The sequence below is a fragment of the Phalacrocorax aristotelis genome, chromosome 1, assembly GCF_949628215.1.
Source record: "Phalacrocorax aristotelis chromosome 1, bGulAri2.1, whole genome shotgun sequence".
NCBI lineage: Eukaryota > Metazoa > Chordata > Aves > Suliformes > Phalacrocoracidae > Phalacrocorax > Phalacrocorax aristotelis.
Window position 1 is genome coordinate 218,681,670 of NC_134276.1, and position 13,929 is coordinate 218,695,598.

At 50.9% G+C, this 13,929-nt stretch overlaps 1 protein-coding gene across 11 annotated transcripts in view; it reads right to left on the bottom strand.

The window, feature by feature from the left end:
- Positions 1-13,929, bottom strand: part of SHANK3 (SH3 and multiple ankyrin repeat domains 3) — a 401,813-nt gene that overhangs the window by 66,499 nt on the left and 321,385 nt on the right. For all 11 annotated transcript variants that reach the window (XM_075081824.1, XM_075081828.1, XM_075081835.1 and 8 more), the window contains one exon: positions 9,569-9,693. In XM_075081824.1, coding sequence (XP_074937925.1) covers positions 9,569-9,693 — 125 coding nt within the window. The remainder of the gene's footprint in view (positions 1-9,568; positions 9,694-13,929) is intronic.

The window sequence follows — 13,929 nt, forward strand, 5'->3', positions numbered from 1 at the left end:
GCGGCAACTGCCAGCTGGCTGCGTGGAGCATCTGGAGGAAGGCTTGAAAGGTGGGAAGCAGAGCTAGGATCCCGAGGTTCAGGACAGGCTTCAGCTTCCTAGGAAGCAGCCCTAAAGGAAGGGGGCGCTGGTTTTCAAAGAAAGGTTTTTTAGATCTCAGGAGCAACCTACCAAGCCTGTAGTTTAGCAAGTCTGGGTATTTTTGCAGAAGGCTTGCTTGATAAGGTAGCAAGCTTCTTAATGAACTTAAATTAACTATTTTGTTCTTCTATTAAATGCACTGAAATGCATAGAGCACACGCAAGGAGAAACAGTGACAGGCACCAAAACAATACAAACATTGCTCAAGCACAAGGGACGGCATCAGGAAGGCCAAAGCCCTGCTGGACCAAAGACTATCCAAAGACATTAAGCAGAACAAGGACATCTTGCAGCGGTACAATGGCGCCAAAAGGAAGTTCAGGGAAAATCAAGTCTGCTGATCAAAAATCAGCCATGGACAGTACAGACATGACCAAAGTGCTTAACTTCGTTTTACGCCTCAGTGTTCATGGACAAAGCGTGGTCCCAGACCTTGAAGTGTAGTGGACAATATAAGAAGGGCAGCCAGTAGTGGGGAAGGAACAAGTTAGGGACTTCTAAGAAGAGCTGCGACATCCAGGTCCACAGACCTGGTGGGATTCAGCAGAGGGGACTGAGGGAGCTGCTGAGGCGATGAAGCTGCTGTTTCCTAGGCAAAATCATGGCGATTTGGAAGGTCCCGGCCAACTGGTCCCAAACGTGACACTCACCTCTGAGAAGAGGAGAGCCAGCTCTTCCTCAGCCGCCTTAAAGCCACGAGCATGTCCTCTTCATGCACAAACATTTGAAGGACAAGAAGGCAAACCTGAACAGTCAATATGGAGTTCGCAACAGCAAACTGTGCTTAACCGATGTAACATGACTGTTTTCTGTGGGCAGAGGGGGAGCGGTGGATGTGACATACCACAGAGCCAGCAAGGCTTCTGACACCGACTCCAACGGCATTTTCCTTGGGAAACTGAGGAGCTATGGACCAGGCGCACGGGCAGCTAGGCGGGCTGAGAACAGAGCGGGCTGCTGCGTGAGAAGGTAGCGATTAATGGCTAGGCAACTGGCAATGAGCAGAGTGATCTAGGGGCCAGTCTAGGGGCCCACCTTGTTCAACACCCTCATTGACAGCACAGATGACACGGAGGACACCCTCAGTAAAAGTACAGATGATACTAAAGTAGGGGGAACATCTGACAGTGAGATGCAGAGCTTCAAACCAGAGGGCCCTTGGGAAATTTGAGGACCAGGCTAACAGAAACCTCATGAAGTTCAGCAATGAGAAGAAGAAAGGTGTGCGTCTGGGGTGGACCAACCCAACACACTGGTCCAGGCTCAGGAGAGGCTGCCCGAGTAGCAGCTCCATGCAAGAGGCTGGAGCGGGGTTTACAATGACTGCCAGGCTGAGTATGAGCCCGTAACGCACTCCCACAGAGAATACGGCGAGCTGCATAGTGGGCTACATAATAAGCAGCGTGGCCAGCAGATCAAGGAAGTTACTGCCCTTTTTACTCAGCACTGGTGAGGCTGCACCTCAAATATGATGTTCAGTTTTTGGCCATTAAGTTGAAGAGAGACAGGGAAAAACTGAAGAGGGTCCAGACCCAGGCTGCATGACAAAAAACTCAAGCAGTCTACAACTGCTTGCAGGGTGTCAACTTACAAAGCTGATTGAGCCAAACTCTTCCTGGAATTAGCAGATGATGAAACAAATGTGGCCAACAGCCACAAGTTGTGGTTTGGGAAATATAGGTTGGATGGAAAGATTGCAGCACCACCATCTTGCAAAGGGTTTCCTGCAGAAGGTTTCTAAGGCTTGGCTGGACAGAGCCAAAGCTGACCTAATGTCATCCTACCCAGAGCGGGATCTCAGGAGAACCCTATACAGCTGTGGGTTCAAAAGCTGGCTCAGGAAGATCAGCCCGAACTTACGGTTTCACTGTAAAGCAGAGTAATTAGTTGATGGAAAAACCCTCAAGGATCCCCAGAGAGCCTTGACAAAGAGCAATGTGACAATATTCTCTCCACTTTCCCACTAAAAGATACTTGGAAACTACTGAGAGACATGCTCAAGGAACTAAGAGAAAACCCCTCCATTTTAGGATGTAAAAAAGACTCCTGTGTAACTGGGACACAAGTTTCTACAATGGATAAGGATTTGAACGTATGTCAGGCTGAAAATATGGTCCACCAAGCCACAAAAATGCATCTGCTAATTGTCTGTCTGTTATTAAAAGGAGTATTTCTCATAGGAAATGAGCAGTCCTCAGACCCATCTGACATCCAGGCCACTGAGTGAAAAGCTGTGGTTTCCAGGGACAGCTAAGAAAAAACATCTGGGAGACTGGAGATGCTGCAGAAGTGCACTCAGCAGCCGAAGAGAGGCAGCTGCAGTAATAGGGGAAGTGAAAAGAAAAAGCATGTTATTGGCACAGACTGGTCATATCTTGCCACCATTGAAGGTAGAGCTGATGGAGGCATCTCTAGTTGATGGAGGCAACACGGCCATAGTATGGCTTTCAGGACTGTACATAGATAAACCCAGGCCTACACGTGTAGCACAGGGTCTGGGGTATGGTATAACACTCTTGCCTGCTCTATATGGCTCAACACACCTAGACATGATGTCTCTGCAGTGATGAACATGAGGAGAGCCTTAGGGCTGTGACGAAACCTTGTGCTGTTGAAGTTCTTGGCCCACCATGAACTGGAGATGACTTCTGTGAGACAGACGGACTGCAACGAGAAAGTGAGCACCCTGGAGACGAGGGAATCGAACGAGATGCCTTCTTGAGGCAATGGGAATGTCACACTCAGAATCACGTTCAAAGGCTGAATCTCCAAATAAAAGCATTGTGTCCAGGAAGGGTTTCCTTCTGTGTCTGCTGCTGGTGGAGGCCAAACAGGACAAACTCACAGCGATCTCAGTGTTACTTCTGAGTCTCCAGAGAGGTCAGCACCTCAGAGCGTACGAACGCCACAACGCTCGCTGACTCCACGTCGGAGAGGCATCGCTGGTTTGTTTTTAAGGCTTTTGCACCCCTAAACCTGAGAAGTGCCAGTGGCAACTGCACATCCAGCTACACCCATAGTGTCGACAGCACGCACACTCTAGCAGTTCCTCTGAGAGAAAACCCTGAGAGCGCAGAGAGCAAAACCAAGTGCACCAAGCAGCTGCTCCACGTTTGCTATTTCTCACCCGCAGTGCTACAGAATAATGTGCTTTTTGCCAAGAGACCGCAGCGCTGGGATTCACCTGACAGAACGTGCTGTCCACAAAATGGGCACCTACCCTGGAAAAAGCTGCCCTGGGATCCGCGTCTGGTCGGGGCAGAGCCGGTCAGAGAATCCACCAGGCGCTGGGTATCATCGTCACATCCTACGGCAGACTCCAGGCTAGGTCAGATGAATTAATTGTTCCCTGAATTCCATCTCCATATTTCTTTGGTATCCACAGGCAGAACTGGCAAAGCAGATGAGGCAGGCAGGTGCAGGCACCCAGGCGACTGAAGCCTGACGCCAGGCGAGATGAATCCCACCATAGGTCTCTACCAAACGCCATGAACTGAGATCACCTGCGCCTGCTGTCGCAGCAGCCCCGTGGGTTGCGGGACCGCAGTGGTATTTAGGAGTTACGGTGCCCCATGGATAGCTGGCACCTGGACGTCGAAACGAGAACGCTGACAAGCCGGTGTCAGCCAAACCAACCAGAGGAAAGCAGCCGCTTGGCTTCACGTTAGAGCTGTCCTCCAATCACTCCATTTGGAGTGCATGCGATGGAAGCGCAGCTAAAAGAGATGCCGAGTAAACACTGAGGTTACTTATCTAGCTGTTTCTATACACATAAAGACTGCGGGAGAGAGGGTGAGGGATGGTGATCTCAGTGCTGGAAGATCAGGGGCAGAGCTTGGTGCCTCTGATCCGTCTGCCCGGAGCAAGCAGAAGCCCTGGGAATTCTCTGTCCTTTCTCGTTCCTGGCGCAGCCCATGTCAACCAACGCAACAGGCCGCTCTGCCCATGGCTGAGCTGAATCACACTCATCACAGACAGGAAGGTTAGTCACTAGGACGGAAGGGCAGCCGCCTTACTGGTGAGGAACCGGCAGTCTTTCTTTAGAAGACCTGACAATACAAAATAACTTAGATCGGTTCATGTATTTTTTTTAGCAGAAGAATCTGCAAAATAGGATCCCTTGGCTGCTGGATCAGCAGATAACAAAGATGCTGAGCAGAAACTGCTGGAGTTTCACCTGGACTGCTTTTCCTGAAACCTGGGCAAAGGCATGTTTTGGAGGTCACTGGGCTTTTGCTAGGTAAATGATCGAAGCAGTGAGCCTGGCAGTAGCCATGGAGGGTCAAGGAAAGGACATGGAGAGACAAGGCTAACAAAGTAAACGAAGCGTGGCACTAAACGGATCGGGACAGTCAGGTCCAGGCATCCTGACAGTTCCCCTACAAGCTTACAATCTAGACAGTGGGTAAAATCTTCAGCAGTAATAAAATTGGGATTAGATTCCCACCCAAAATGCGTTGCAGCAAGCAGGGGCTGAGTCAACACAAAAAGCAGGAGATTTAGCACTAGTGACCACTCCACATAGAATCATTTAAGTTGGAAAAGATCTTTAGGATCGTTGAGTCCAACCATAAACACGGTATGCTGGGACTAAGAAATGAACCTGTTCACTCCAGTAGGAAGAGAAGGCTTAAGTGTCTAGACCTCCTGAGAGAGAGGATTTGAAGCACGACAAAGGAAAGCAGAAAAACCAGCAAGCCCAGAAGGCAAGGAAAAAAGAGTATCTCTATGGAAGGAGAGCAAAGGGCAGATATTCCAGTCTATTATGGTACTTTACAGCTGCAAATACTTGGAAGACTGGGGACTCGGCTGGTGTAAAAGCCTCAGCATAGCTGTGAGGGCAAAATTTTAAACACGCTTCTTCTGATGCTTGAATTTCTGTTGATAGGTGGCATTGCAGGACTGAGGTTACGTCTCTCCACAGCTCCAGGCTCCCTCTGCCACAGCTCAGAGCCAGAAGACAGTCCAAGGGGAGAAGCGTAAGGGAGCCGGGCAGCCTCGCAGCAGGCGCTTCTGTTAAAACCGGCATTGGCAGGAGATAAATTCCACCAGCGAGGGGCGAGCAGGCAGCGTACGTGACTACATACGTGATCAAAGGCTGATCTCCGCAGGCATAGTGGAGCAGAGGAACAATGACAGCTGGAGGAACCCCAATGCCCTGGTTGGTGTCAGTGCAGCACCCCAGCTCAGCTTCCCCCAAGGCCACCGCGGGGGAAGGCTCAGCCCCAGGTCTGTGCTCAAGACCCAAGGGATGAGACGGTGGGAGAAGCTCTCTCCAGGACACCCGTGGACCACGGGGAGCCAGTGCCTGCGGGGGTATGGGATGCGTTACGGGATGCCAGGACGAGCATTCTGGGATTGTGCCAGACCTACCGATACGCCCAGTGAAAGGACCAAAGGCAGGACAAGGAAGGGATGACGGTGGGACAGGCAAGGACAAGCACGGGAGAACAGAGGGAGAAGGGAGAGGAAGAGGCCAGCTGAGCGTACCAGGTTGCTGGTCGGTACGGCCCGAGCCTGGGCACCACGCTCTGCCGCGTCTTGTCACCGCACTACTTCTGACCACGTTTCGGGGTGAGGGTGCGCGCCGTGTTGTGTCCCTCTGCATGTGTGTGCATGAAGGCACAGCTGCCAGCAACCGGGGAAGGGGCTGTAGGGCCCGTAGGTGCTGGGGTGCCAGCAGCTCCAGAGACCCGCCTGCGTCCCCATTGCACGTTGATGCACATGTGGGTGCATTCAATTCGCTAGAAACCGTTGAGCTGGACCGTCCAGTGAGTAGGATAAGAGGCTTGGAGCCAGGGCCATAGACCTGGGGCAGACACTGCAGAGGCTGGGGGTCTGCGAATTTGGACCAGATGGACCAGTGGGTTTGAGAGTCCGCTACTGGTAAGGCCCTGTGTCTGGAGCAGCTGCCAGGGAGACTGGTTTGTGTTTGTGGGCGCCTGTGCATTAGGCAGCTGGGGAGACCAGGGGACTGGAGACCAGGTGCTGGACAGACCGAGTGCCTATGGGCTGGGGAGCCCAGTGCACACATGTGTGCACGTGTGTGCGCACGTGTGTCAAGAATTCTGAGTATCAGCAAGTGGGAGCCTTGCGGAGGGATGGGAGCTGCTGGAGCATCCACCGGACTGCACCCAGTGTCCACGGCCAGCCACCCCTCTCCCAGCTTCAGAAGCTGATTTAACTGCTGAACTAGTGTGAGGAGGACTAGGGCAGGTCAGGGCTGGCTTGGAGCTGTAAGCAGCATCCCTGCCACCTGGTCCTTGCATGAAAGAGCCATTTTGTGGTGCCAAAGGAGCTGTTCCCCACGGCTGGGCAAGGTCACCTCTCACGTGGAGACTGTCACTGCCACCAAACACTGCTCTGCCTGCAAACACCTCTCAGGACTTCCCACCTGCACTTCTTTATTTGAATTTGCTAACTCCAGTGTGAAAGCACCTTACATGTGCCTGGCTGTCTAGCACTGATCTCCAGTACTAAGAAAGCTTTAAAGCTAGAAGGCTAAAGATTAATTTCAGCAAGAGATGCTCTCAGGCTACAAGTTACAAGGCTAGAAATGAAGTCTCACACTTAAAATGCCCGTGCACCTTCCATCTATATTCAACCCATCTCTAATCCATACACTTGGACAGGTTGATGAAAGGGTCCCAGGCACCTGTACAAGGCTTCAAGCTGTATCACAACATCTCCCTTTCTGAATAGTGCCCCGGGGATGTGGCTTTACATTGCAGTGAAGTTGCTGTGCTCATTCTAAACCCACCTCCAGCTTTCCTTCCCAGGGAAACCACACGTGCTTATTGCTCCACTTGCCATAGGTTTAATGATTACGCAGCCACAGGGGAAGTCAGCTCAGGTAGCTGATCCAGAGGGAACGGTAACCCGCTCAGGGCAGGTTACCGGCTAAATACATTCATTCTGCAGCTGAACATCCAAACTGGGAGGGAGGGGAGAGGGATCGCGAGTCTCACACGGGATGAGGCTGCTCTACTGCAGCACTAACCTCCTCCTCGCACCCCACGTGGCTTTATGCGCATTTGAAATTCTTCCTTGCTTTGTCATATTTCTAATACTACATGTAAAATTTCTAATACTACGTATCAGAAGAAATCAGCTCTATAATGATTTTGTCAGGTTTATGACAATCGGTACTTCACCGGTTTTCTTTAGAGGTTGCAGAAGACACACCAACAATGCAGATGACAGCAGGCTATTTGGGTCACGTAGCTCTTGCCAGCACCCTCCTGCTCGCAGCTTTCAGAGGACTTTTCTGGCTGCAGGAACTGTGCCCACAAAAGGACAGACAGAGCAAACGGCCCCACCAGGAGCTGCTCTGCAGAGCGTTTGGTGCAAGTGTGGAGGGCAAATCTGGGCCCCACGAAGAGCAGAGAGGAGAGCGGAGGAGAGGTGTGGTCTTCCCACTGGAAGTAAGGCCAAGTGCCGACCGGCACCTCTGCTGAGAGGTGCTCGAGCCTGGCTCCCCTCTCCCCTTTCCCCTGGGATCCACCAGCCGCGGGATTGCCCATGCTGCTGGCAGCAGGCGGCTCCGTGTCCCCGCACGCTGGCCGTCGGTCCTCCTGCCTGCCCCGCAGCAGCACCCGTGGGACTCCCCATCTGGGATGAAGGGCACAGCACGTTCAGCGCCTCGGCACGGACACATCACAGCCGGTCCCTGCTTTGGGCACAGGCCTTCCATCAACTAGCAGCTGAGCTGAGCAAAGGCTTACCACCCGTCTCCCCAGGTCCCAGGAAGACCTCCACAACCGGTACAACTTCACAGGTCCACCTGCCAGAAGGGTGCAGCTCTGCCTGCCTTGCACCACGCACAGCCACAGCCTACACCTCACCACCACCACCACGTCGGACCAATGCAGATTTCATATACTTCATTACTGGGTTTAAAGCCTCATGATTTTTGCACGGGAAGATGCAAGAAAGCACAACCCCACGGATGCCAGCCCTTCCCCTGACTGCACAGACCCCCGGTCCAGCGTGTGCTGCTCCGCGCTTGCTATGAGGAGATGCGCAGCGAAGCCTGGCCACGCCACGCACATCAAACCTTCATGCGAAGCTCCCCTTCCGTCCCACCTAATGCACGGTCGTTTCACAGACTCAGGGTTGATTCGGCCTCGCTCTGCCTCTTCTGGCACCGTTACTCCCTTGGAAGGGCGAGGATTCATCTCTCATCTCTTCCTGCACTCACAGTGTATACATCTCTGTTTGAAACAAACTCTCCGGGATCCCTTCACAATTAAGGCATCTTGACTGAGCGATTCACAAACTCTAAATAATTTCGCACTGCCTTATTGTAACAGCCTTTTTTCTGGCTTTAAGAAATGCAGACTTGGCCTATTTGTACCATACCCACTTGGCACGGATTCTGAACGTAATTTTCACTTGCAGGTACCACAGTAATGTCTCCTACACTTTCCTCCTATAGTGAGGGGAGCCCCTATAAACATTAACAAACTAATGTTATCACTCTCTTAAATCACTCCTTAAAACTATCCTCTTCACCACAAAATGAAGTAGCTGATATGCCAAGACTGCTCCTCGCAGCGTCATTGCACTGGCCAGAGACGGTGAGCACCAGCACGGGAAGACCCGCGCCGCCCGCGTGCTGGGACACAGCACCCACCATGACGCCTTCCTGACCTGCCACCAGGGTTCTGGATACGCACTTACAAGCAATAACCAAACGACACTAATGCGGGAGCAAGCGAGGGCTGTCGCTGGTGCGGACCTCAGAGCCCGACCCCGGTTCTCTCCTAAGCCTCCCGCCTGTGCCCTGGGGAGGCTGCACCTCTATTTCGCCGCGCCGCGCCTTCTGCGCAGCCCTCGGGCCACTTGCTTAACGTGAAGTGGCCAGTGACTCTAACCCTTGCTTTAAACCCTTTGTTTTAAAGGTAATCAGGAAAATCCAGTTGGCTGCGGGCTCGGAGCAGAGTGGAGGCAGTACACAGCCTCCAGCATTGCCTCCTCAGGAACGGGAAAGCACCAAGGGGGAGATACAAGAGCAGAGACCTACACACCTGGTCAGTCTAATTCTTCTCTATAGACCCCAAGACTTGCACCACATTGGGCAAAACCGTAATAAATGTCAGTACCAAACAGTCCTGATTGGCCTCCAGAGTGGGCATCTAATGAGCCTTTTCTCCAACCTCCACTTTCCCCGTACTTTCAGTTAGCAGAAGGGAACCTGTCAGCTCATCTCCTAGCACAGAGAACATGTACCTGCTTGAATTTTTGTACCCGAAGTACATTTTTTCATCAAGACATCCAGGCAGCAAGCATTTCAGTAACAATTATTACGCAGCTCTCAAAACACCTTATAAAGGAAAATAATTTGATGCAAGACGTGGGCCCTTGTCCTGCGGAGGCAGATGCTGCTGGCAGCCACCGGCCGCTCTCCTGCCGCATCCGGGCTCACCTCAATCAGAAAGTCTCCTGTGCGAAGCCCTGCTCTCCAAGCAACTCCTTCCACATCCACTGATTCCAGGTACTGGAGCGCTGGGAAGGCTGGGGTTGGGGTGAACTCCTCAATTGGGGTTTCAGCTACAAAACAAAGAGAGAGACGGATTGAGACAGTGTGGCAAAAAGCAAGCAGAAGGTGGGCAAGGATGTCCAGGAGCCTAGCACAACCTCTATGTATCGGTTCAGAAAGAACATACGTGCAAGGCTCAGCTTGACTTCAACGCAGGAACCAGAGCTAATGCTCATTACTGGCTTTCACATGCTACCAGACAGATGGCTGTTGCTAATAGCCTGTGCCACAGCTGAGGAAAGGGAGAAGTTACCTTTCCAAGCAAAGTGCCGCTCCTGGGCACTACGACACCGGCCGCTCGTTCGCACGGCGACCCAGGGAGCAGCGTCGGTAGGGTCATTCCAGCCCTACCTCCCCTGAACGGCGGACCCAGGACCAGTGAGGGGATTGTGCCCTCTCCAGTGAACTGTGCTGCATGGGTTTCGGAGCTGCTCTCCGCCAGTAGCAGCCTCAAAGATGAAGCTGAAGATGGGCTACCAGATACAGGAGTACTCAGCGAGTGTGTAGGGGGTGCGAAGGTGCGATCTTGAAACCACCTCTCCCAGCTACTCTGCCTTCCTTGCCTGCCAAAGCACGAGACGGTGTTCCACATCACCTGACTGTCACGGAGAGAGAAAATAAGGACATGGACCTGTTGGAGCGGGGCCAGAGGGGGCACAGAAATGCTCCGAGGGCTGGAGCCCCTCTGCTGCAAGGCCGGGCTGGGAGAGATGGGGTTGTGCAGCCTGGGGAAGAGAAGGCTGCGGGGAGACCTTATTGCGGCCTTTCAGTGCTTAAAGGGGGACTGTGGGAAGGGTGTGGGTGACCTCTTTAGCAAGGCCTGTTGTGACAGGACAAGGGGTGATGGCTTTAAATTAAAGGAGGGGAAATTTAGACTGATATAAGGAAAAAAGTTTTACTGTGAGGGTGGTGAGACAGTGGCCCAGGTTGCCCAGAGAGGTGGTTGATGCCCCATCTCTGGAAACACCCAAGGCCAGGCTGGACGGGGCCCTGAGAAACCTGGTCTAGTTGAAGATGTCCCTGCTCACTGCAGGGGTTTGGACTGGATGGCCTCTAAAGGTCCCTTCCAGCCCAAACCATTCTGTGATTCTATGACTCTATTCTAAAATTATTGACACATTAGGAATAAAGGGCTGAAAACCCCAGACACGCTCCGACAGATCTGCACTCCCCTGAAAGTGTGAAACACAGTGGAGGGTCAGAGAGTGGATTTTATTCCTCCTCTACCCTGGACAGCCACTTTGCTCAGGGCTAGTTGTCAAATAACAGATCGCAGTTGTACAGCAGTCCTCTCCTGCAACAGCAGCACAGCAGTCATTCTGCTGAGTAGCTCTTGAACGTACTTAAATCACCAGGAGGATGGGGCTAACAAGCCATTGTTTTGCCTAATGATGCAGCATATGTCATGCACCAGAAGACATTAGTGCCTGAAACGTCTGCATTTTGGCTGCTGACCAGTGGCTGGCCAAGAGCACGGCACCGCCACTCGCACAGGGTCAGTCTAAAAGCGTGATGCAGAGCCTCTGGCACCGACGGTGTTGATGCAGATCCTCGGTCCGCTGCTATACAAGCACTAAGTTTAGGTCTTGACTGGGGTGCATACAGATTCCTGGCAGATGGCATACTTGATGTGGCAATGAATTACTTTGCATTACTTTCTCTGAAGGGTAATCAATACAGGAGTGTGAAGAAGGGCTTGCATAGCAGTGCCAAGAGCAGCACCAGAGACCCTCAGAGCTTGGCTGTGACGGCTCGTAGTGGCCTCCCCTCAAGAAGTGTAGTTATCACATGTGTAAGAGAGAAGCTAAAGCTGGTTGGTAGGAAGTGCAACAGTGAGTCCACAGCTGCATCAAGCAGCTCAAACATACGCAGAACCTAGGAATTCAAAACAGAGACATGCTCCCCAAACCCTGGCCAGGCTGGCAATTTTGGGGCCAGGAGCTGAAGACTCTCACTCAGGGCTTTTCACCAGACTGATGGAGGTGTCTTTTTCTCACATGAATCTTCAGTCCACGCAGGATTCACTGTCTCATCTTCATTCAGAAGAGCCAGCGGTAAAAGGACACTCTCTGCTGGTGTAGGGACAGCTCTGAGCAGGATGCACTGAACGATGCAGGCTAACTTTCTAAGAAATCAAACACCGAATCTTGTCTTTAGTGGCTGATGATGCCTGAACAAACCATTTGCCTTAGAGACATGCAGCAAGCAAGTCAGAAAAACCATGATTATCTAGTCTGATATCGCGCACGACAAGGGCCAGAGCCTTCAACAAAGGTCCCTGTAGGTCCACTTCTCACCTCAGCTGATGTACGCAGAAAGTGTGATTTTTGTTAGCAATATAGATAAAGATGTATTGTACTGACAGGCCTAGACAAGTTATCCGTCACTCTAAATCTATTATCAAAACAATATATTTTTAAAAGCTGTGTCATTACCCTAACGAAGCAGTAGATTTCATAACAGTCAGTGGACAATCTTGTACATACATCTCCTTTGACGTCAGGTCACTCCAGTAAATGTGACCTACATTCGCTTTCATTTGTCTAAAATGCACACACACTGATTTAATACAGGTAAAAATATTTCCATCATTTCCCATACTACTTCATTATTTTACTTACAATTTTTATGCAAGATTTTTTCTGCTAACTCACGATAGCCGTTGGCGAGCACCAGACCAAGACAAAGTTTGCCTGACAAGATGTTAATATGCCGAATGATCTGATTATGCTTAGATGGTTTTATCAACAGCTTTCCATTACTTCTTCCTTTGATGGAAGCTAGCTTAGTGGCAAACAGCTGACAAAGTCATCCTACCTATTCTTACAAATGCCAGTGTAACATTTGATTTCTCCAAATCCTTCAGGATTTTCCCCTGTATTAAATTCAACTCTTTGGATCAGTGTTGACCAGCAAGTTCTTTCAATAGTCTGAAGTTCAAAGAACCACAAATGTGACTTTGCTGCAGACTGTAACTGCAAAACTAGGTGCCCATGAACTTATGTCAGGCGCAGGCCTGGAAGGATATCTGGTTTAAGGGGAGAAAGACCTTGTGTATTGCCTGAACCTCTGAAAGTGAGAAAAGGGGAGACTCAAGCTCTCTGAATGTCAAGTAAATTATTTCTATAACGATAACAAGACATAAAGTCTCTGTAGAATATCACCACTGTACTTCACAAAATGGGAGCATCAGCACTGCCCTCTCATCATACATGTATCATAATTAAGTCATGAAAAGGTTAAGTGGAAGCCCTGATCCCTGGGGAGGACGGAGTTGGAGAGATGACAATTTAATTGGCTTCCTAGCCAGGAGAAGGAGCCTGATGTGAGCAAACCACGCGTCACGGCGGCTCCAGATACACCTGTCCCATCGGGCTTACCCCCACCGCGATCCCACAGCTGCACAATTCGGAAGCATTGCCCCACGTTTCCCCACCACGGGGCTGACGACAGCCCACGGACAGCGGGGAAATCCTAAACTATAGCTCAGTGAAGAGTCATCTGAGGGATAGTTCAAGGATGACTTTTTCGTATTGGTAATCCAAGATATAAACCGATAAGGAATACAGATAAAATTGACCTAGGAAACCCAGCCTTATAGCCAGTTTTGTCACCTGCATTATTGATGTGTTACATGAGGACTCCAGGCACACCATTTTCCGTGGGCTGGAAGCCATATATCTACAGTAACTGCATGCCGTGATACACGATTTGTAAAGTGTCACTAGTGCCTTAAAGACTCAGTAAACAAGAAAATTCATCCTGAATTCAGAGCTGTATCCTTATGAAGCAAATACTAGAAGTATAATTTAATACTTGAGGGGGGAAAATGTAGACAGAGGAAACAACCAGCTCTCCCCTGCTACTGCCTGAAGTCCCAGCACTCAGTCACAGGGAACACGGAAGAAGCTCTAGTAATGGACAAGTAAACATAAACTAAACGACCTCTTTTCCATGCAGAGAATGAGATCTGCACGGCAAACTGCTCCAGGTGTCTCCCACGGCCACACCAGGCAGTGGAAGGAGGAGTTGTGACCTCCAGGTGTGGGTGCAGTCCAGCACTGGAATTCCCGTCTTCCTCAGTTAACTCGGAGACTCAAGCACTACAGGCGAAACCTGCTTACTGGGGCCTGCTGCTGTGCTTCCTCGTTTCAGACCTTTCCCTTACAGCTGCTTTTACTTATTAGTCAGTCAAATATATCAGTGCTGTGCTTATACCTGGGCAGTACAGAGACTGCTCTATACTT